The sequence below is a fragment of the Hypomesus nipponensis genome, chromosome 11 (assembly GCF_054491055.1).
Source record: "Hypomesus nipponensis isolate SF chromosome 11, ASM5449105v1, whole genome shotgun sequence".
Classification (NCBI taxonomy): domain Eukaryota; kingdom Metazoa; phylum Chordata; class Actinopteri; order Osmeriformes; family Osmeridae; genus Hypomesus; species Hypomesus nipponensis.
Genome location: NC_140371.1, coordinates 3,238,542 through 3,262,168, shown reverse-complemented (window position 1 = coordinate 3,262,168; position 23,627 = coordinate 3,238,542). Strand labels below are relative to the sequence as shown.

Here is a 23,627-nt window from a genome sequence, read left to right as displayed (position 1 = left end):
TCGAGGGAGCGTCAGTGTTGTGAGTGACATCCACACACGGCCAGGCGGGGCTCATGCTCGGGCAGCGCTCTCCCCTGCTCATGCACCAAATCCCCATGCCGCCAGACGAGCCACACGGAAGCGGGCGCAGAAAGGTGGCGACGCGGACCAGTTCTCCAAGAGGCGGTTAAGAGTCGTGGAGTCTGTGTCAGTGGAGACACAGTAGAGGGAGGGCTGGTGGAGGGAGTGAATCAGCGCGGCTGACAGAGGTGTCAGACCCCCGGCCTCGCCACCCACCCATCCGGGGGCCCAACGCTCCAGCGCCCACCAGGAGAACGCCTCCCAAGTATCAACCAAACTGCTCTGTCGGAGAACGCGCCCGGCCGCCTAGCCTCACAGCGACGAGGCGGAGGGAGAGGAGGTGGAGGAGGGGGGGGGGGAGGAGGGGGGAGGAGGGGGAGGAGGTGGAGGAGGGTGGGGAGGAGGGGGAGGGGGGAGGAGGGAGAGGAGGATGGGGAGAGAGGACTCTACTCAGCTCTCAGAGCCCATGCTGCCGGGGGCCATCATTCAGCAAGACAGCCATCACTACGGGGGGGGGGGGCAAGGAACAGTACCTGAGAGAGACCAGACCCTCCCAGGGGGAGCCAGGGGGGGAAAGGGACAGGGGGGGGGATGGAAGGCTGTGGAGGATGGAGGCCAGGGTCGACCAGGGGGGCTGTGGAGGATGGAGGCCAGGGGGGACCGGGGGGGGGGGGGGCAGAGCAAGGGGGCCCAGGGGGACCAAGGAGACAGGGTGACCCAGAGGGAGAGGGAGGGACTTAGGGGACAAAGGGGGAACCAGGGGAATGGGGGGTGGTAGGAGGACAGGGGGGGTGTTGCCAGGGCTCCAAAATCAAGCTGGGTCAACAGGCCTCCCACTCCCGCCTTTCTCCCTGACAGGGTGCTGTCTGGCTGGCTGGCCTGTGAGTCCCGCCCTGACCATCAATGGCTGTTTACTGCACTCAGGGATACATTTTGTGTTGTGTTTTCTATTTCACAGAGGAAAATGAACTCCAAGGCTGTGTTTTTCCCAAATAACAAGCTATAACAAGCTACAGGCAGGAAGAGAAGCACCCAGCCAAACCCATCAGCCAATCCAAGAAACGTCCTAAACAAAGGATGGAGTGCACATGATCTGAGACTTGATACAGCATCTGTTATCAGACTCTCTACAAGGTCTCTTCGAGGTACACTTCTGGCAAAGTTAATGTGCCTTTGAATTCAGAACCGTTATTCCGTGTTGTAAAATAAATCTTACAGGATTCTAAGATAACATCCAGTCTTGGGCAGCAGGTGAGTGACAAACAGAACGCATTAAAACAAGAACAACTTTTAAGGACTGCATGAAAGAACAGAGATGTGAGACAGGCGGTGATCATGGTTTGCATTAATGAGATTTAAGGTGAAGAGACAGCAAATGACCCAAACTACTGTTAAACAGCAAGCAGAATTTGAGAGAACGTCAGAACATATAAGGAGAGTAACAAGACAAGACAAGCTGTTCTCTGGAGAACCGTCTCATACGCCAGGCCCAGACTCCCCGTGTAGTACAGGGAGATTAGAAACCCCATGTCAAATCACACCACTAGAACAAATACAAAAGAAAGGAAAAAACTATAGTCTGAAAATGCAAAGGGGTTATTTTTCTTCATAAACTATTCATTCTGCCGTCTTTGAGAGGAAGTCAAATTGAATATTCCAGAGGACTGCTGTCTCCAGTGGAGGATGACGCAAAATAATGAGGAAATATTACCCAGAACCCCCATTTCCAGCTGATACAGGCACAGGAGTCAACAACGCAAGAATTTTTTTTTTTTCTCAATATCTGATTCATCAAGGGACCCACAGAGTTTCCTCGTCTTTAACTCACAGATTTATTTAGAAAGTTGGCGTATTAAGAACTGCTTATAGAAAACAAGAAAAAAAAACACTACTTTGTGGCATTGGAAATGAAACACACACAATAAACCTGAAGGAAAACATCTAACAACATGAGTTAAGGCATTGACCCATGACTAAAGTACATTCACTTAGAAAACACTACAACTGCAGCCCAGCTTCATGTCAACACAGTCAATAAGGTCACAATGTAAACCATCTAGGTGAGGTAGTTGGCCATGCTTTATAACTGAGGCCAATTCATTAGTGTGCTAACGTGCAACACATGCCTAGTATAGTATAGTATAGTATAGTATAGTATAGTATAGTATAGTATAGTATAGTATAGTATAGTATAGTATAGTATAGTATAGTATAGTATAGTATAGTATAGTATAGCATGGCATAGTATAGTATAATAGAGAATAGCATAGCATAGTACAATATTGAATAGAATAGCATAGTATAGCATAGTATAGTATAGTATAGTATAGTATAGTATAGTATAGTATAGTATAGTATAGCGTAGTATATGATAGTATAGTATAGTATGCTATGGTATGGTATGCTATGGTATGGTATGGTATGGTATGGCATGGCATAGCATGGCATAGCATAGCATAGCATAGCATAGCATAGCATAGCATGATATATAAAAATATAGCATAGGACAGTATGGTACATCTCCACATGTTAAGGGTAGTGGGGTTTCCTAAACAGCAGAAAGGAGTGGATGCAGCTCTGTGCGGAGGTGAACAGGTCCAGCGAAAGGGTCAGAGAAAGGTTAGGGAAGGGTCAGGGCTGGATCAGACAAAGGTACGTGGATGTGAGAAGGAGCAGGCAGGCAGGCGTAGACGCAGGTCTGATAAGGACTGTCCTGCCTGGGCTGGGCCCTCACCCTGGGCCTTCTCCCTGGGCCCTCTCTCAGAGCCTGCTTGCTGCCCGGGTCAAGCAGCGTCCACTCTGGGCTCTGTCCACACTCCCGTGGGCTCCTCTCAGTCACCGACACGTCTCCATTTGTCTTCATATCTCCCAGACAGAGAGCGCGAGGAGGGAGGAGAGACAGACATAAAGGGAGACAGAGAGCAAGAGACAGAAATAGAGAGGGCGAGGGATAGAGCGAGAGACAGTGAAGGAGAGCGCAAAACAGAGAGAGAAACAGACAGGGTGTGAAAGTAAGAGAGAGAGACAGAGAGAGAGAGAGACAGAGAGAGAAGGAGAGAGAAACAGAGAGAGAGAGAGATAAAGAGAGAGAGATAAAGGGAGGGATAGAGAGCGAGACAGAGACAGAGAGAGAAAGAGAGGGAGATAGAGAGATAAAGAGATAGAGAGAGAGAGCACTCCTGTGTCCTTCCATACTCCTGTTCCTGTCCTGCGCTCCTCTCCTCCCTCAGTCTGCTCTACGTGTCTAACAGGAGAGAAACAGCCATGAATCCCCACAGCACATCAACAGCACCACGGCTGCCGCAGCCAGGAAAACGCTCCCCCGATGAAACCCTGCCTTCCCATTACACTGCTCCACTACATGAGTCTGCCTGTGTCCTCTGAATCTCCACAGACCATTTACCGCCACCCTGACAGCCTGCTGTAGTGGTGGGTGTGAGTCCATAGAGGGAGGGCAAGGACAGTTGTGCTGGGTTAGGTTACACCTTGGGTAGGATGTCAGAAAGGGCATCAAGGCAGGGCGTGCCTCTTCTGGTTAGGAGGGTTAAAGGGTGAGAGGGCTTCAGGAGGAGTTTTAATGAGTGTGTGTATGTAGGAGGGGCACAGGGAAGCTCCAGGCTCTTACCTTGAGGTCCTGGGGGCCCCGTCTCCCCTGGGGGGCCCGTCTCCCCTGGGGGGCCGGGGGGCCCGTGCCGCACCTGCGCTGCCAAGATGGCCGCCGGTGTCTTCTGCTGCGTGGCAGAGTTAGACAGCCTCTCTGCAAGACAACGCTCTGCGTCAGGGGGACGGAAGGTTCCGGAGGAGCATGCGTGGGGGGGATCATTGAAATGGGTCCTATCTGTACCTTCAAACACCCTCAGCACTTCACTTCGGATAAACATTTTTATTTCCTCCATGGAATTGACATCACTCTGTGTGGAGAGGGGGGGGGCACGACAAATTCCACAGAAAAAAGTATTAAACAGATTTTTAAAAATGCAATTAAGAGACAGCGGTGATTTGTGTTTTATTCCTGTGTTCTGGAACAGAGAGAAAGACACAGAGAGAGAGAGAGAGAGAGAGAGAGAGCGAGAAAGAGAGAGCGAGAGCGAGAAAGAGAAAGCGAGAGAGATAAAGAGAGTCGGGGAAACGCTTTGTGGCATAGCACAGTAATCAGCTTGTGTGTCTGTTTCCTGTCAGTGTGGTGGGCGACAGTGAACATGGAGAGGAATCACAGATTCCAGTTCTCTGGCTGCTCAGTGGGAACACCCCCCCCCCGCTGACTATCTTCAGGAAGCCTCTAATGCAGGTCTGAGCAGTGGGGGGTGGGGTGGGGGGAGGGAGGAGGAGGAGGAGGAGGGAGAGGATGGGGTGGAGGAGAGGGAGGAGAGGGAGGGAGGAAGGGGGAAGAGAGGCTCGTACAGGCCCTGCTGGTTGAGTGTGTGTGTTCACTGAGGTTTTATAAACAGGGACTGAGCTGGGTGACACCTCAGCAGGGACGAGCGAGGAGAGAGAGAAGCAGAATAAACTGTCCTGGACTAACATCATAAAGTTTGTTCTACACTGTACAATTCTCATCTATAATGTTGTGTTCTGTTCAATACTGCCCTGTTCTATACTGTCCTATACTATGCTGGCCTGTTCTATACAGTCCTGCACAGTCCATATCTTTGTTGGGTTATAACATTTGTGTTGGGTTATGACATTTGTTGGTTTTTTCGTACATTGTCGGTTTGTCGCACAGTGTTGGTCTGTCGCACAGTGCTGGTTTTCATATGCTGAGTTGTCATATTGTGACAAGCAAGCAGGGTTAGGGTTTGTGTAGAGGGTTTGTGTAGAGGGTTTGTGTGGGTTCCTGTTGGGTTACTGTGCAGGTGAGACATGGCAGGGTTGTGTCACCAACCTACCAGGAGGCTGGATGTGGAGAGGGGGCCAGGGGGCCCAGGGTCTCCTCTGTACCCCTGAGGCCCCACCGGGCCTGGTTCTCCTGTCCAGCCCTTCTCTCCCTGGACCCCTCTCTCTCCCTGGATGCCCCTCTCACCCTGGACGCCCCTCTCCCCAGCGATCCCTGGGTCTCCCTGTGGACATCACAAGACCAGCATGTATGTAACAATTATAGTAACACAATAACAATCACAGTACCATGACAGGACTGGCAGAAGACCAGGGGGTATTCCAGAAAGCGGGGTTAACAAACTGTCAGCCTGTAACCCTGAAATCTAAGTTGATTTACCCTCAAATTGGAAGCTCTGACTTTTTGGTTCCAGAACAGCTTATTTGAATGAGTTCATTCAACTCGGAGTATGTCCACTCTGAGTTGATTGCAAGCAAGAGGACTATAAAAAGCCGACATTAATGGAAAAACGTTCTCCTACTTTGTTGTTGTCCTCTTTCTGGAACGGAAAAGCCACAGTTTGCCTCCTTTCAGAGTTAACCAACTCAGGGGTTTCACTAATCCTTCTTTCTGGAATACCCCCCAGCACATAACTGTCACATAAACACAACCACAATCACAGGACGTCGCTTCATGCATCAAGCTTATTAACAACAAGGGCTGTTTGTCATCATTTGGGGTTAGAGCTCTTAGTTCTACTGGTGGAAATGTCATTCTGGGCAATTCTGGGCTTTAAACCTTTTGACAATTTGCACAAAGCGAGGTCTTTACAGAAATGTGTGTAGGGTTGTAGAGTAAAGGGACAAATTGGACTGGCCTGCACTGATCCCTGACCTAACTAAAGTCAGACGTTTGGGATACATTCTTACACCTTCAAGCAAGGTGTAAACACCCAACATCAGTCTCCAGCCTCTCTAATGCCCTTGTGGCTGAATGGAAGCAAATCCTGCATCAATGTTCCCATGTCTATCTGAAAGCCTTCCCAGAAAAGTGAAGGAAGTCATAGACACAAAGTAGGAACCAACTCCATATTAATGCCCATGATTTTAGAAGAAGATGTTTCACAGTGTCCAGCCACTGTTGTCCATTTAGTGTATCGGGCTCACTCCCTCAAACATTGAACTGCTGCCATGACAACCTCTCGCTCGTCATGGACTACAAGCGGTCAGCAGTTCTGACCACTATGTTTGTCCATAGGAGTGGTAGTCAGTATTAAAAAGGCACCGTTTTGATAGAGGAATAAGACAAGTCTGACCCGTTCTCCTTTGGATCCCCTGTCTCCTGGTCTTCCTGTAGCTCCCTGGAGGAGAGAGAGAGAGAGAGAGAGAGAGAGAGAGAGAGAGAGAGAGAGAGAGAGAGAGAGAGAGAGAGAGAGAGAGAGAGAGAGAGAGAGAGAGAGATAGAGAGAGAGAGAGAGAGAGAGAGATATATAGAGAGAGAGAGAGGGGGGGGGGTGAGAGAGAGGGGAAGAGAGAGGGGGAGGGAAACAGAAACAGACAGATGAATAAAGGGAGGACAGGTAGATAAAAGAGAGTATATAGAGACAGAGAGAGAGGGAGGCAGAAGAGAAAGGATTTAGAGACAGAGACAGAGGGAAGTAGAAGAGAGACAGAGGATATAGAGACAGAGAGAAAGGGAAGTAGAATAGATAGAGAGAGGATATAGAGACAGAGAGAAAGAGAGAGAGACAGAGACACAGAGAGAGAGACAGAGAGAATCTGTGGACACTGTACATCAGGGGAAATTGAAACAGAAAAACATTTCCTACTTAAATGTTACAAATATAGAAGTATAAGAGATCAATATCTGGAAAAATGTAAGGAATTAATTGAAAACTACACAGAGCTTAATTTAAACGAGAAATTAAGGATATCTCTGGGCGAAGGTCCGACTGCAAGCCTTGCCGCTAGATATGTCTCTCAATGTCACAACCTGGGGGACAGTGAACCAACCCTGTACAACTGTTAAAACCTTTCTGTATATTAACAAGCATTTATGTGTTACTGTTACTCTTACTATGCTACTGTTATAGTGTACTGCCATATTATTATTGTTATAATGTAAATGCTATGATACATATATTACTGTAAAATGTCCTTACAATAGGGACTGCTTTGGCAATACTGCTCAACCCGAACTGTCATGCCAATAAAGCATTCTGAACTGAACTGACAGAGAGAGAGAGAGAGAGAGAGAGAGAGAGAGAGAGAGAGAGAGGGAGGTAGAAGAGAGAGAGAGAGAGAGAGAGAGAGAGAGAGAGAGAGGATTGGAGACAGACAGAGTGGATCAGGTCCACACAGCAGAGCATAGTGCAGTAAATAATTGGCTATATGAAATTAATTTGACCCTGAATTTGTAGGTCCGTCGCCCTCTTTTACTGCTCTGCCTCTCTCTCCCTCTCTCCCTGCTCCACTTCTCCCTCTCTCTTTCACTGCTCTGCCTTGGTCTCTCTCACACTGCTAACATTCTCTCCCTATCTCTCCCTCCCTCTTTCTCTTTTACTGCTCTCTCTCCCTCTCTTTCCCTGCTCTCTCCCTCCCTCTCTCTTTTTCACTGCTCTACCATGTCTCTCTCTTTTACTGCTCCCTCTCTTTCCCTGCTCCCTCCCTCTCTCTTTTCGGCTCTGTCTCTATTACTTCTGTGCCTCTCTCTTTCTCTCTCCATATTACTGCTCTCTCTCTCTCTCTTTATCCTCTGTCTTCACTCCTACTTATGTTGTTAAGGGATAAACAGAAATGTGACTATAAGAACATGTACTCATTCTCCTTCTCCAACAGTTGTGTGGGTTTTTACTTATATTATTTTTGTTTATCTTTGTGTTGTTGTGGATTGTTTGTTTAAGCCCCTGTATGAAGACAAATTTCTACTCCTATGGGGCTGAACAATAACGTTTTTGGAATTGAATTCACAACATTCTCTCTTTGTTTCCAGTGTTTTATAAGGGTGGTAAAGAAGCCTTTCTCCCTGTCAATGTCCACACTTCTCCCTCCCCTTCTCCCTCCTGTTCTCCCTCCCTGCCCCCCCCTCTTCTCCCTCCTGCCCCCCCCCTTCTCCCTCCCTCTCCCTCCCTGCCCCCCCCTTCTCCCTCTTGCTCTCCCTCCCTCTCCCTCCCTGCCCCCCCCTTCTCCCTCCTGCCCCCCCCTTCTCCCTCCTGCCCCCCCTTCTCCCTCCTGCTCTCCCTCCCTCTCCCTCCCTGCCCCCCCCTTCTCCCTCCTGCCCCCCCCTTCTCCCTCCTGCTCTCCCTCCCTCTCCCTCCCTGCCCCCGCCTTCTCCCTCCTGCTCTCCCTCCCTGCCTCCCCCCTTCCCCCTCCCTCTCCCTCCCTGCCCTTCTCGCTCATGCTCTCCCTCCCTACCCCCCCCTTCTCCCTCCTGCTCTCCCTCCCTCTCCCTCCCTGCCCCCCCCCCTTCTCCCTCCTGCTCTCCCTCCCTGCCTCCCCCCTTCCCCCTGCCTCCCTGCCTCCCTTAGTGCGATCCTTCCAGACTGTCTAGTTATAGCTAGGGAAGAAACTCCTGTCTTGGGCTGAATGTGCACTCCTGTATACCTCCCCCTCCACCCCCTCTCTTAGTCTCTCTCTTTCACTTTCTCTGGAACTTCCTGTAGCTTGTTTCTATCTGTTTCTTGCAGGATTATAGCCATGAAAAAAACATAATCTGCCATGAAGTGGTTCTGGAGGAGCCAGCCTTTCTGTGAAGCTGTTTTCTCCCTCATGCACATCTCTCCCTCTCCCCCCCTCATCTATTCACATCTCTTTCTCTCCCCCCCTCATCTCTTCACATCTCTCCCTCTCCCCCCCTCATCTCTGCACATCTCTTCCTCTCTCCCCCTCATCTCTGCACATCTCTTCCTCTCTCCCCCTCATCTCTGCACATCTCTTCCTCTCTCCCCCTCATCTCTGCACATCTCTTCCTCTCCCCCCTCATCTCCGCCATCCCTTTCTCTCCCCCTTCCTCTTTCTAACCCTGCAAATCTCCTCTCCTTCCCTCTCCCACTCCCCTCTGCATATCGTCTCTCTACTGCTCTCCCTGTCTCCCTCTCTCCCCCTCTTCTCATCATCTCCCTGTATTCCCTCGCTCCTGATGAGACCCTCCAGTCCATCAGCAGGGCCACTGAACACAGCCTCGCTTGGCCTCGCTGAGGTGCAGAGGAGAGAGGAGGAGAGAGCAGAGGCGAGAGCAGAGGACGAGAGGCGAGAGCCTGCTAGATGGCACTGTGGCACCGCCAAACGACAAGAGGAGAGAGAGAGAGAAACTCAAACAGGAGCAGCAAGGCACAGCCAGAGCCTCCAAAGCTTGGCCACAGTTTGTGTGCCCGGGTGAAATGGGAATGAAGGGAAAGTACATAAACAATCGGAACCGCCGCAAAGACAAGCTAACTCAATCATCGCCCGGTGATCCTGCTTTTAGGAGTCCACCCGGGTGCTACTTCCTCTCGCTTCTAGCTGGGTCTAGCTGGCGTCCCTGGGAGTTCCTGGGGGTGTCTGTGAAGCCTGCCAAGTCAGGAACACTTGTCCCTCCCCAGTGAGAACATGGAACTAGTCCTCAGGGTGGTTAGTCTAGCGGCTGCAGGGACTACCGAGACCTGACTCACACACCGAGTCCTTTCCTTTCTCTGTGAGTCATCTCAAAGCTGATCTGGATGAAACCGGCATCATCTGACGGACCACTGACCTCCATTACAAACATGTTATCATTCACTGCATAATAAGGATGAGGGAGGCTGGAAGTCAACAAAGCTTGACACCAGCAGGCAATCACTGAGTTCATATCATAAAATGTTCCAGTATGCAAATGTCATGTTTTAATCTGGTTCTCTTGTGATGCTGTAGCGGAGGGCCAAATACTATACCCTTTGTACTTTATCTCACTTTCTCTCTCTTTGTTCGCTTTCCTCTCTTTCTTTTCTCCTTCTCTGTCTCTCTCTCTCTCTCTCTCTGATCTCTCTCCTTATTCTCTCTCTCTCTCTCTCTCTCTCCCTCCCTCCCTCCCTCTCTCTCTCACACACACACACACACACTATCATTTTCTGACTCTCCAGGTTAGCTGTAGAAGGTTGATACACATCCCCAACAGAACATCAGGTGACCATTCTCTCACCTCATATCCAGGTATGCCATCTTTCCCAGGTCTCCCCTGTCCCAGGAAAAGAAACACACAAACACACAGAGGAAAAAGGTTCAGTGTAGGTGTCCAACAGAGTCCCGCTGTTCCCTGGTGATCTTCTGAGGTAATGATAGCAGAGTAATGAGCGTGGAGGAACGCCTGATTGCTTTTGTATGAACACCAGCCTCAGGCTACTTCAACACCTTCTGAAAGCATGTCTGATGGTAATTACATACAATAGTGTCATTGCCTGGAGCGTACGCCAAGGCTGACACAGTGAATTTCCCAGCGTATTGTCCTTAAACATACTGTTTATGCTCTAAAGACAGGGCTGGGGGGGAGCACCAGAGCACAGCAGCTCAGAGTAGAGACGGAGGTTGAGCATGCAGCAAATGGAAACCACCAGTGTTTCTTGAGGTTGATATCATGAGAGGGGACCTATAGAAACAGATTATAAGAATGTAGACAATAGGTAGATATGAGGGCAGACTAACATGACCTGGCTTGATGAGCCACGCTGCCCATAGGGGAAGTATGGTGTAGGCCCTGAATAACTGGATCCTGTGTCTATCACAGACATGAGCATACATTTAGGGTAGCATGATGTTAGGAAACATGTCATTGTCCCCACCAGTAATTACGATTCTACACATATTTTTAGAATGCTTTTAACATTTTCTGCTCCACATTTGGTTAACTCTCTCATGGTCAGCGTTACTTTTGATTGGCAGGAGAGCGCTGATCACGATGTGTGCCAGCCTGTCAGCTAACAGTGGTCAGGTGAGCGACGAAGCAGGACTGTGAGAAGAGATGTAATGATTGGCTTTTTGGAAGGCTACTTCTGTATGGCATACGTTAACATTGAGTGAATAATAAACAATAAAATGGAAACGATGCCATAGTTGCAGTTGAAGCTATGCTAGCTATGCTAGCAAATAGAAAGGTAAAACTGTGCCCCCACCATTGTTCAAACCAAACCTACGCCCTTGATCACAGAGGTAGAGCACAGCTGGAACGAAGGTGTAATATGAGGGTGGATGTCTTACCGGAGTGCCCTGGGGTCCTTCAGGGCCTGGGAAGCCAGTCTCCCCTAAGGGCCCTCGCTCTCCCTAGGAAACACACACAGACAGCCAGGGATGAGCAGGGTGAGGATGACAGGGGGGATGACAGCCAGAGGGAGGGGTGATGGAGAGAGGAGGGGGGGAGGTGAGGGGGGGAGGGGGTTGAAAGGGGAGGGGTGTTGGGGAGAGGAGGGGGGAGGTGAGGGGGGGGGAGGGGTGACAGGAGGGGGGAGCTGAGGGTTTTGACTGAATGCTGAAAAACAGTTTGAAGCTCACCGGGTCTCCAGGAATCCCTGCCTCTCCTCGACTCCCCGGCTTCCCCTGCCAATCACACACAGGATTACACCATCCAATCACATACAGGATAGCACCAGCCAATCACACAAAGGATTACACCATCCAATTATACAGGATAGCACCAGCCAATCATACACAGGATTACACCATCCAATCACACACATGATAACATCAGCCAATCTCACCATTAGACAAACACATACACACACACACAACCCCTCAACCCCACCCCCCCCCCCCCCCCACACACACACACTCACTCACAAACACACACACACACACACAGTCAGACAATCCCAATTGAAGGTATTTATCCACCTTAGTTACTGTTGCTAGCCTGTCAAGCTGGGCTTCTTTGCATAGCAATCATTACTGTAAACTGCTCAAATGGAGGGGATGAAAAGCACATTACCGGTCAGGGTAAGGGATTCTTTCTGCAGTAACACCGACACGATATCGGAAGTAATAAAACTGGTCCAAAGTAACAAAATGAGATCCAGTTTTGTGAATGTTTTCTCTTATCTGACATAGCATTCGCAAGACAATGACAACCGATTAGCCAGCTAGCAGCCAATGGGAGCAGCCAAAAGCATGTTTGTTGATCTTTGAGGGATTTTGCAGAGAATGGGGCCTCCCACACTGATTAATTCACTGGCAGCATCTTTCCTTCTGGGTTTTGGGAAGGACAAAGGGGAAAAAATGACTCTAAACTTTTGGGCTACTTGCTGTCGGATTTGCAGGTACCAAAGGCACACCTTTCACCATGACCGAAAGCTTGATGGACCTTCTTCAAGTAGCAACCAGCTGCTAAGGTAGCATTTGTCGAGGCCTTTTGGGGGATTGGTTTTGCGAAAGGTTAACTGGCTACATTGAAACATGACCTGCGTGCATCAGAACAGACTGCTTGGGTTGTACAGAAACACGTTGAGCAGCTGGGGAAGGTGTTTTACAAGGTAATGGAGGAAGAGAATACAAACGTTTTTGTTGTTGTGAGGATGTGTTTCTTACCACAGGGCCGGTAGTTCCTGGGGCTCCAGGCATTCCCATATCCCCCTGCAGGAGCAGAACAGACCCTCATGTAACACATACAGCACCGGGGAGGCGGAAAGAGAGAGGGAAGAGAGAAAGAGAGAGATAGCGAGAGAGAGACGGGGTGCAGAGAGCAAAAGAGAGAGTAAAAGAACAGCCGAAAAACCGAAAGGAGAGAAAGGAAAGAGGGAGGCACTGAGAGAGCAAGAGAGAAAACGTTGATAGAGAAGCAACACAGATCCAGTTTAATCCTGTTCCCTGAGGACAGGTAGGCGTGGAGGACTGTTCGAGCTCTTGTGCTCTTTTAGTCAGATAACACGTTCCTGGATTGGGCTCCCCAATGGGTTGCTGTGGGTTTCATAAGAAACCTCCACTTCCCCTCTCACCGTTAGACAGAACCAGCCCAGAGCGAAACCCCCTCAACCTTAACAGCATCAGACTTTCTGTTCAAACTTCCAAGCTAGGGATTGTTCTATTGTTAACCATCATAGGTTTGTTGGAGCCATGTAAACTTCTTTAGTATGATCAAAAGCATTTATTGTTGACTTTGAGTGCAGATCCTTGGGATTTACCACTACTTTTCTTTAGTACAAAAGGATAACAAAATAAAGTAGGCCTACTTATTTTATATTTGTGTGTCTGCAAGTCAAACTTTGGGCATTGGACTGTTTGAGCTTCTAGAATAGTCTTCCACTGTTCTCCATTGTGGCCAAATAAATTATGATAAATTAATTAATTGTACACAGAAATGTACCAGACACATTTATAAACCAGGCTAAATGTTAGCGTATGGTGGTGAACCAGGCTAAAGGTTAGTGTAGGTGGTGAACCAGGCTAAAGGTTAGTGTAGGTGGTGAACCAGGCTAAATGTTAGTGTATGGTGGTGAACCAGGCTAAAGGTTAGTGTAAGTGGTGAACCAGGCTAAAAGTTAGTGTATGGTGGTGAACCAGGCTAAAAGTTAGTGTATGGTGGTGAACCAGGCTAAAAGTTAGTGTAGGTGGTGAACCAGGCTAAATGTTAGTGTATGGTGGTGAACCAGGCTAAATGTTAGTGTATGGTGGTGAACCAGGCTAAAGGTTAGTGTATGGTGGTAAACCAGGCTAAAAGTTAGTGTATGGTGGTGAACCCGGCTAAAAGTTAGTGTATGGTGGTGAACCAGGCTAAAAGTTAGTGTATGGTGGTGAACCTGACTAAAGGTTAGTGTATGGTGGTGAACCCGGCTAAAGGTTAGTGTATGGTGGTGAACGAGGCTAAAGGTCAGTGTAGGTGGTGAACCAGGCTAAAGGTTAGTGTAGGTGGTGAACCAGGCTAAATGTTAGTGTATGGTGGTGAACCAGGCTAAAGGTTAGTGTATGGTGGTAAACCAGGCTAAAAGTTAGTGTATGGTGGTGAACCCGGCTAAAAGTTAGTGTATGGTGGTGAACCAGGCTAAAAGTTAATGTATGGTGGTGAACCCGGCTAAAAGTTAGTGTAGGTGGTGAACCAGGCTAAAAATTAGTGTATGGTGGTGAAACAGGCTAAAAGGCAGCGTATGGTGGTGAAATAGGCTAAAGGTTAGTGTATGCCGGTGAAGTAGGCTAAAGGTTCTAACTTACTTACAGTAAGGTCTAACTTACCTTAGCACCTGGAAGGCCCTCCAGACCAGGCAATCCCATGGGCCCTACTTCTCCCTGGTACACAAAACACAGAGAGAGAGAGAGAGAGAGAGAGAGAGAGAGAGAGAGAGAGAGAGAGAGAGAGAGAGAGAGAGAGAGAGAGAGAGAGAGAGAGAGAGAGAGAGAGAGAGAGAGAGAGAGAGAGAGTAAGAGAGAGGGAGACAGAGAGAGAGAGAGAGAGAGAGAGAGAGAGAGAGAGAGAGAGAGAGAGAGAGAGAGAGAGAGAGAGAGAGAGAGAGAGAGAGAGAGAGAGAGAGAGAGAATTAGATTTTATATTGGACAATGTGTCAGTCAAGGTCCATGTGTTTGGTGACGGTTATTAGAAGCTATTGCAAGGGCCCTTATCTCTCATGGCCTCCCAGACTATCCACAGTTCAGGATATAAAAATATATACAATTCATGAAAATATTGAATATGGAGCTTTGCTGGAGGAATTCTAACTGCCGCCAAAATTCATTTAAAGGTTGTCCCCCCCCAGGGAGAACAGGAGAGAGGCTTAAATAACATTCACGTTTTCTCAGAAAGCGGTACCATTTTCCCAGATATAAACATGGTACACATTTATATCACAGATACAGTGAGAGTTCTTACGCGACCTGTTCAGTCTCCCTAATCGCTGTGCACAGATAACCAGGAGCTCTGGAAGAACCCCTGCGATGGGCACAGCCACTGGGCAACTTACAGCAGATCCTAAGGTCGCAGGTTCAAATCCCCCCTCCATGCTGCTTTGGATAGAAGCTGGACACCCAGCCTTCCCCAATCAGCAGTGGCAGGACAGACTGCTGCTTGGGTCTGGTCGACCAGGGCGCTTTAGGAGGCTGAAAGCCTGGGCCAAATAACTGTGATACATGTAGATGGTCCTAAATGAGCGTGCTTGCCGACCTAGGGATCATCTGTCAGACAGATTGGGAACATTTCTCCCGCAGCGCGGGAGACTCTCCCTCAATGTATTCAAACGTCAAATTAACGCACCCCGGTGACAAATCGCTCCGCAACAAAACAATAAATAACGCAATTGGCCCTTTGAGAAGGGAGGCTCAGGTTGATACCCGAGGAGGGGTACTGTTTACCTCTCTTCCCCTGCCTTCCATCTCTCTTTTTCTCCCATTCTCCTTCTCTCAATCTCTCCCTCCCTCCCTCCCTCTACCATTCTCCCATTCCCTTTCCCTCCCCCCTGCCCCTTTCCCTGGTTTTTCCTCTGCCAGGAGAAGTGTTTATGGGGACAGGCGAGGATGGGGGTGCGGTGGATGCTTGCAGAGCAGGGGGTGTTCACAGTGTCGTACTGGCAGCAGAATACAGCACTGAAATGTTGTTCTGGCAGGAGGCACCATCATTCTTTTGTTTTGTGTCGAGAGTTCTGCGGAGTGTGGCTAGCCGACGCAGCTCAGAGCTCTATTGACTCTCGCTGAAGTGAAGCAGAGAAACAATGTTGGGAAGCAACCAAGTATGTATTACACTTCCTCGTCTTGCTATGAAGGGATGTATGAGAGAGAGGGAGGGGTACTTAATGCAAATATATTCTCAGAATAAAAAGATTCAACTCACTGCTCTTCCCTCATCTCCTTTGAGTCCCTGCAAAAGAAAAAAAAGATACAGATTAGCCCTCTGGTAAGTTATAACTCCAAACACTTTGTTCCACACAAGCTAATTTAAACCGATTTCCAACTGAAATGACTGGATATGTTCCTCATTTTGTTCTTAAGTTTGAAACAAATTACTTTTAATGTTCACGGTTATCGCATGTAGTTAATTATACAAGAATAGTGTTTTTTCAACTCTCCTGACATTGGAATCACTTTATTTCTATTGTTGCATTGCTGTTATGGCTTCTCCGACTCTTTTTCCCATGTTCTCTTCCTCCCCTCCCCTCCCCTCCCCTCCCCTCCCCTCCCCCTCCCCTCCCCTCCCCTCCCCTCCCCTCCCCTCCCCTCCCCTCCCCTCCCCTCCCCTCCCCTCCCCTCCCCGCCCCTCTCTCCATCCTTCCCTCTCTATCCCTCTTTCTGCCTCCAATCTCTCTCTCCCTCTCTCTGCCTCCCCCTCTCTCTCTCTCTCTCTCTCTCTCTCTCTCTCTCTCCCTGCCTCTCTCTTCCTCCTCTCCCCCCCCCTCTCTCTCTCAGCTGTTGATAAGTGTTTCTTCAGCAGTACTCAGCAGTGTGGCTACTCCAGGCCTGTGGAGACTGCTCCTGGTGGCTGAACACCACACTGTTCGATAAGGGAGAAGCTGCATGCAGAGCTGATAAGCAGGAACCCAATCACTCTAAACCGCTGAAAGAAGCAGCCTGCAGCACAAGGAGCCAGCTCTCCCAGGCCTCCTTGCATGGACATGTGTCCCAGTCTGACACTGCCTCCCCTGTGAGAGTCAGCATTCTCTCTTCTTCACTCCAGGCTGCTTACTCACTAGGCTTCCCTCTGACTGACTGACTGCACAGTAGTAGTAAGAGTAGGAACAGTACCAGCGTTAGTAGGGGTGTGACAGTAATAGTACTAGTAGTATTGAAAGTTGTGTAACAGTAATAGTACCAGTATGAGTAGTAGCAGTAGTGTGTTAACAATAGTACCAGTGTTAGTAGTAGTGGTAGTGTGTCAATAATAGTACCAGCATTAGTAGTAGCAGTAGTGTGTCAGTAATAGTACCAGTATTAGTAGTAGCAGTAGTGTGTCAGTAATAGTACCAGCATTAGCAGTAGCAGTAGTGTGTTAGTAATAGTACCAGCATTATCAGTAGCAGTAGTGTGTTAGTAATAGTACCAGCATTAGCAGTAGCAGTAGTGTGTTATTAATAGTACCAGTATTAGCAGTAGCAGTAGTGTGTTAGTAATAGTACCAGTATTAGCAGTAGCAGTAGTGTGTTAGTAATAGTACCAGTATTAGCAGTAGCAGTAGTGTGTTAGTAATAGTACCAGTATTAGCAGTAGCAGTAGTGTGCTAGTAATAGTACCAGTATTAGCAGTAGTAGTAGCAGCATTGTGTTAGTACTGAGCAGTAGAGATATGAAGACAGCTGAGACTTACTGGGGCTCCAGGGGGTCCAACGGGTCCTAGACTGGCTCCTCCACTCTGTGAAGATAAGACAGTCATCAACCCTAACATAACCCTAACCCTAGTCCTGACAGGTGCACAAGAGAGAAGGCTGCTGCCTCTAGTAAGACAACCTTGTACAGTTAAACACTGCTGCCTCTAGTAAGACAATACTGTACCCCCGAGGTGATGTGGAGGTGATGTGGTGGTGATGTGGAATTGATTTGATGGTGATGTGGAGGTGATGTGGTGATGTGGAGGTGATGTGGTGGTGATGTGGTGATATGGAGGTTATGTGGTAATGTGGAGGTGATGTGGTGGTGATGTGGAGGTGATCTGGTGATGTGGGGGGGATGTGGAGGTGATGTGCTGATGTGGAGGTGATGTGGAAGTGATGTGGTGGTGACGTGATGACGTGGTGATGTGGGGGTGATGTGGTGATGTTGAGATGATGTGGAGGTGATGTGCTGATGTAGAGGTGATGTGGCGGTGAAGTGGCGGTGATGTGGTGATGTGCAGGTGATGTGGAGGTGATGTGGTGGTGATGTGGTGGTGATGTGGTGTTGACGTGGTGGTGATGTGGTGGTGATGTGGTGGTGATGTGGAGGTGATGTGGAGGAGGTGTGGTGGTGATGTGGTGGTGATGTGGAGGTGATCTGGTGATGTGGAGGTGATGTGGAGGTGATGTGGTGATGTGGAGGTGATGTGGCGGTGACGTGGTGGTGATGTGGAGGTGATGTGGAGGTGATGTGGTGGTGATGTGGTGTTGACGTGGTGGTGATGTGGTGGTGATGTGGTGGTGATGTGGAGGTGTGGTGATGTGGAGATGATGTGGTGGTGATGTGGTGATGTGGTGATGTGGTGATGTGATGGTAATGTGGTGGTGATGTGGAGGAGGTGTGGTGGTGATGTGGTGGTGATATGGAGGTGATCTGATGATGTGGAGGTTATGTGGAGGTGATGTGGTGGTGATGTGGTGTTGACGTGGTGGTGATGTGGTGGTGATGTGGAGGTGATGTGGTGATGTGGTGATGTGGAGGTGATGTGGCGTTGCTGTGGTGGTGATGTGGAGGTGATGTGGTGGTGATGTGGAGGAGGTGTGGTGATGTGGAGATGATGTGGTGGTGATGTGGTGATGTGATGGTGATGTGGAGGTGATGTGGAGGTGATGTGGAGGTGAAGTGGAGGTGATGTGGTGGTGATGTGGTGATTTGGAGGTGATGTGGTGATGTGGAGGTGATGTGGTGGTGATGTGGATGTGATGTGGTGGTGATGTGGTGTTGATGTGGTGGTGATGTGGTGGTGATGTGGAGGAGGTGTGGTGATGTGGAGGTGATGTGGTGATGTGGAGATGATGTGGTGGTGATGTGGTGGTGATGTGATGGTAATGTGGTGGTGATGTGGTGGTGATGTGGTGGTGATGTGGTGATGTGGTGGTGATGTGGAGGTGATGTGGTGGTGATGTGGTGGTGATGTGGTGGTGATATGGTGATGTTGTGGTGGAGGACCTTACCTGCAGCTTGTACAGGCTGCTCATCCCATTGCCCTCCACATAAGGAACACCCTGGAGAGATGGACAGACAGTGACACTGTTAACATCTTTGGGCCTCTTTGTGACAGTGCTTGTGAAATGAGCTATGAAATACAAACTTGATATTGGTGTGTGTATTATGTTTTTGTGCGTTTATATGCTTGTGTGTGTATATACTGTGTGTGTGTGTAAGAGAGACCAGTCTTTCTGCCAGGCTGTGTGCTCTTGGCCACTGGTCTTATACAACAGTATCACACTGGCAGGCTTTTAAAGCTGCATGGAGAGGTCTCTGCCACTGCAGGTGCCCGGTCATGTAAAGAGGGACGGTGTGGGATGTGAGAGATGAAAAGACAGAAGACGAGAGAGAAATGAGTCAGCAAAAAAGAGCAAAAGCAAGATAAAGGAAGATAATGGTGATTCTTGTTCGGTAAGTTAGTCTCTAACGCTAATACACTATCGATAACATTGATTCAGAGAGGCAAGGGCAGGGGTGTTTGCCTGTGTGTGTGTGTGTATGTGCCTGTGTATGTGTGTGTTTGCCTGTGTGTGTGTGTGTGTGTGTGTGTGTGTATGTGCCTGTGTGTGTGTTTGCCTGTGTGTGTGTGTGTGTATGTGCCTGTGTATGTGTGTGTTTGCCTGTGTGTGTGTGTGTGTGTGTGTGTATGTGCCTGTGTGTGTGTGTTTGCCTGTGTGTGTGTATGTGTATGTGCCTGTGTGTGTGTGTTTGCCTGTGTGTGTGTGTGTGTGTGTATGTGCCTGTGTGTGTGTGTTTGCCTGTGTGTGTGTGTGTGTGCGCGTATGTGCCTGTGTGTGTGTGTTTGCCTGTGGATGTGTGTGTTTGCCTGTGTGTGTGTGTGTATGTGCCTGTGTGTGTGTGCTTGCCTGTGTGTGTGTGAGGGAGTTTCATTGTAATAAATGGACGGGCAGCAGCCAAGATAGCCAGTGGAGAAGTCCAAGTTCTAATTGAGAGGTGAGCGGATGGGTATGACTCTCTGACCCGCCCCCCCCCCTCCTCTGCCCCCCCAGTCCTCTGCCCCCCACTCCTCTGCCCCCCCCCTCCTCTGCCCCCCACCCCTCTGCCCCCCTACTCCTCTGCCCCCCCCCACTCCTCTGCCCCCCCTCCTCTGCCCCCCCAGTCCTCTGCCCCCCCAGTCCTCTGCCCCCCCACCCCTCTGCCCCCCCCTCCTCTGCCCCCCCCCACTCCTCTGCCCCCCCACCCCTCTGCCCCCCCCCACTCCTCTGCCCCCCCACTCCTCTGCCCCCCCCTCTCCTCTGCCCCCCCCACTCCTCTGCCCCCCCACCCCTCTGCCCCCCCTCCTCTGCCCCCCCCCCACTCCTCTGCCCCCCCACCCCTCTGCCCCCCCCACTCCTCTGCCCCCCCCACTCCTCTGCCCCCCCACCCCTCTGCCCCCCCCACTCCTCTGCCCCCCCACCCCTCTGCCCCCCCCACTCCTCTGCCCCCCCCCCTCCTCTGCCCCCCTCTCCTCTGCCCCCCCACCCCTCTGCCCCCCTACTCCTCTGCCCCCCCCTCCTCTGCCCCCCCACTCCTCTGCCCCCCCCACTCCTCTGCCCCCCCCACCCCTCTGCCCCCCCCCACTCCTCTGCCCCCCACTCCTCTGCCCCCCCCACCCCTCTGCCCCCCCCTCCTCTGCCCCCTCCCTCTTCTGCCCCCCCCCACTCCTCTGCCCCCCCACCCCTCTGCCCCCCCCTCCTCTGCCCCCCCAGTCCTCTGCCCCCCACTCCTCTGCCCCCCCCCACTCCTCTGCCCCCCCCTCCTCTGCCCCCCCAGTCCTCTGCCCCCCACTCCTCTGCCCCCCCCCTCCTCTGCCCCCCACCCCTCTGCCCCCCTACTCCTCTGCCCCCCCCCTCTCCTCTGCCCCCCCCACTCCTCTGCCCACCCCTCTCCTCTGCCCGCCCCTCTCCTCTGCCCACCCCTCTCCTCTGCCCACCCCTCTCCTCTGCCCATCCCTCTCCTCTGCCCACCCCTCTCCTCTGCCCGCCCATCTCCTCTGCCCGCCCCTCTCCTCTGCCCGCCCATCTCCTCTGCCCGCCCCTCTCCTCTGCCCGCCCCTCTCCTCTGCCCGCCCCGCCCCTCTCCTCTGCCCACCCCCCTCCTCTGCCCATCCCTCTCCTCTGTCCACCCCTCTCCTCTGCCCATCCCTCTCCTCTGCCCATCCCTCTCCTCTGCCCATCCCTCTCCTCTGCCCATCCCTCTCCTCTGCCCATCCCTCTCCTCTGCCCACCCCTCTCCTCTGCCCACCCCTCTCCTCTGCCCACCCCCAGCCCTTTTTGCAGGCTGTTCCTTGACTCATGGAAATACTGTAGAAATGTGAACATTTGAACCATGATCTTCTGCTGTACTTTCTATGCGCACTATTAGTCTGTCGCTTTGGATAATATATGTGTGTGTGCAAGTGTGTACTGGTGTGTAGGAACATCATCTTCACCGTATCAATAGGAGCTGATATCTACAGGTGATCTGATATCCAGAGGAGTTGATATCTAGAGAAGCTGATATATTGAGGAGCTGATATCTAAATAAGCTGATATCTAGAGGAGATTATATCTAGAGGAGCTGATATCTACATGTGATCTGATATCTAGAGGAGCTGATATCTAGAGGAGATTATATCTAGAGGAGCTGATACCTAAATAAGATTATATCTAGAGGAGCTGATATCTAGAGAAGATGATATCTAGAGAAGCTGATATCTAGAGGAGATTATATCTAGAGGAGCTGATACCTAAATAAGATTATACCTAGAGGAGCTGATATCTAGAGGAGATTATATCTAGAGAAGCTGATATCTAGAGAAGCTGATATCTAGAGAAGCTGATATCTAGAGAAGCTGATATCTAGAGGAGCTGATATCTAGAGAAGATTATATCTAGAGGAGCTGATATCTAAATAAGATGATATCTAGAGGAGCTGATATCTAGAGAAGCTGATATCTAGAGGAGCTGATATCTAGAGAAGCTGATATCTAGAGGAGCTGATATCTAGAGAAGCTGATATCTAGAGGAGCTGATATCTAGAGAAGCTGATATCTAGAGGAGCTGATATCTAGAGGTGGGCATATGTGCAGCGTTCCTGTGGCTCACGGCTTCACATCCACAGAGTAAAACAGGATGAAAACACTGAGGGTGTTAACCTTGTCTGAATAATACACTCTCTTTTAAAGATAAGTAAATTAAGAGCGCATCAGCAAATGTCGGCATTGTGTGTTTTGATGTTTTCCATGTCAGCCTGATCTCAAACAAAAGGATGAATATTTACATATAGTTTCTCTATCCTACTGACATCCAGCTAGTTATTTAGTTCTACTACAGGAGACATTGATAGGGATTGTAACTTTGCAACCATACTGCCCCTTCTATTTCTATCTTTTGTCCAAGTGAGACATTTATTTTCCTTAGAAATGTTTTTCTCCGCCAAAGCCCAAACACTTTTGTTGTGTAAAATGTGAAGTGTTAAAGACTTCCATCCCCAGGTCTCAGGATGTCTTGGTATTACTAAGAAAAAGCACCAATGAGACCTTGTCACCCTGAGGGAGAGAGCTTCCCAGCAGGGTGCTGGAGCGCGAGGGACGAGCTGTAATCCTGGAGCTCAGTCCAAAGCTGTGAGTCACTGTCTGACCACAACAGCGTGAGTCACAGGGAGAGCGTGGGCAGTTAGAGTTACACAGAGGGAGAAGAGACAATGACATGGACGGTAAGAGACAGAGGTAAGAGTTAGAGTCAAAGACTGTCAGACAGAGTGAGACGGAGGCAGAGACAGAGGCAGGGCTAGAGTGACAGAGGCAGGGCTAGAGTGACAGAGGCAGGGCTAGAGTGACAGAGGCAGGGCTAGAGTGACAGAGGCAGGGCTAGAGTGACAGAGGCAGGGCTAGAGTGACAGAGGCAGGGCTAGAGTGACAGAGGCAGGGCTAGAGTGACAGAGGCAGGGATAGAGTGACAGAGGCAGGGCTAGAGTGACAGAGGCAGGGCTAGAGTGACAGAGGCAGGGCTAGAGTGACAGAGGCAGGGCTAGAGTGACAGAGGCAGGGATAGAGTGACAGAGGCAGGGCTAGAGTGACAGAGGCAGGGCTAGAGTGACAGAGGCAGGGCTAGAGTGACAGAGGCAGGGCTAGAGTGACAGAGGCAGGGCTAGAGTGACAGAGGCAGGGCTAGAGTGACAGAGGCAGGGCTAGAGTGACAGAGGCAGGGATAGAGTGACAGAGGCAGGGCTAGAGTGACAGAGGCAGGGCTAGAGTGACAGAGGCAGGGCTAGAGTGACAGAGGCAGGGCTAGAGTGACAGAGGCAGGGCTAGAGTGACAGAGGCAGGGCTAGAGTGACAAAGACAGAGGCAGGGCTAGAGTGACAGAGGCAGGGCTAGAGTGACAGAGGCAGGGCTAGAGTGACAAAGACAGAGGCAGGGCTAGAGTGACAGAGGCAGGGCTAGAGTGACAAAGACAGAGGCAGGGCTAGAGTGACAGAGGCAGGGCTAGAGTGACAAAGACAGAGGCAGGGCTAGAGTGACAGAGGCAGGGCTAGAGTGACAGAGGCAGGGCTAGAGTGACAAAGACAGAGGCAGGGCTAGAGTGACAGAGGCAGGGCTAGAGTGACAAAGACAGAGGCAGGGCTAGAGTGACAGAGGCAGGGCTAGAGTGACAAAGACAGAGGCAGGGCTAGAGTGACAGAGGCAGGGCTAGAGTGACAGAGGCAGGGCTAGAGTGACAGAGGCAGGGCTAGAGTGACAGAGGCAGGGCTAGAGTGACAGAGGCAGGGCTAGAGTGACAAAGACAGAGGCAGGGCTAGAGTGACAGAGGCAGGGCTAGAGTGACAAAGACAGAGGCAGGGCTAGAGTGACAGAGGCAGGGCTAGAGTGACAGAGGCAGGGCTAGAGTGACAGAGGCAGGGCTAGAGTGACAGAGGCAGGGCTAGAGTGACAGAGGCAGGGCTAGAGTGACAGAGGCAGGGCTAGAGTGACAGAGGCAGGGCTAGAGTGACAGAGGCAGGGCT

General features: G+C 50.4%; 1 protein-coding gene across 14 annotated transcripts in view; it reads right to left on the bottom strand.

Moving 5' to 3' along the window:
* LOC146267706 (uncharacterized) overlaps positions 1-23,627 on the bottom strand; it is a 132,724-nt gene that overhangs the window by 8,064 nt on the left and 101,033 nt on the right. For 12 of the 14 annotated variants that reach the window (XM_084709758.1, XM_084709757.1, XM_084709765.1 and 9 more), the window contains 13 exons: positions 18,608-18,658; positions 17,089-17,133; positions 15,623-15,649; positions 14,038-14,091; positions 12,400-12,444; positions 11,371-11,415; positions 11,080-11,142; positions 10,028-10,063; positions 6,189-6,233; positions 4,947-5,117; positions 3,905-3,971; positions 3,686-3,817; positions 1,389-3,591 (listed from right to left, as the gene is read on the bottom strand). In XM_084709758.1, the coding sequence (XP_084565884.1) occupies positions 3,305-3,591; positions 3,686-3,817; positions 3,905-3,971; positions 4,947-5,117; positions 6,189-6,233; positions 10,028-10,063; positions 11,080-11,142; positions 11,371-11,415; positions 12,400-12,444; positions 14,038-14,091; positions 15,623-15,649; positions 17,089-17,133; positions 18,608-18,658 (1,068 nt within the window). In that variant the 3' untranslated portion in view covers positions 1,389-3,304. Of the gene's footprint in view, positions 1-1,388; positions 3,592-3,685; positions 3,818-3,904; positions 3,972-4,946; positions 5,118-6,188; positions 6,234-10,027; positions 10,064-11,079; positions 11,143-11,370; positions 11,416-12,399; positions 12,445-14,037; positions 14,092-15,622; positions 15,650-17,088; positions 17,134-18,607; positions 18,659-23,627 lie in introns of those variants that run through there. The other 2 variants (XM_084709771.1, XM_084709767.1) reach the window with 2 other exon arrangements.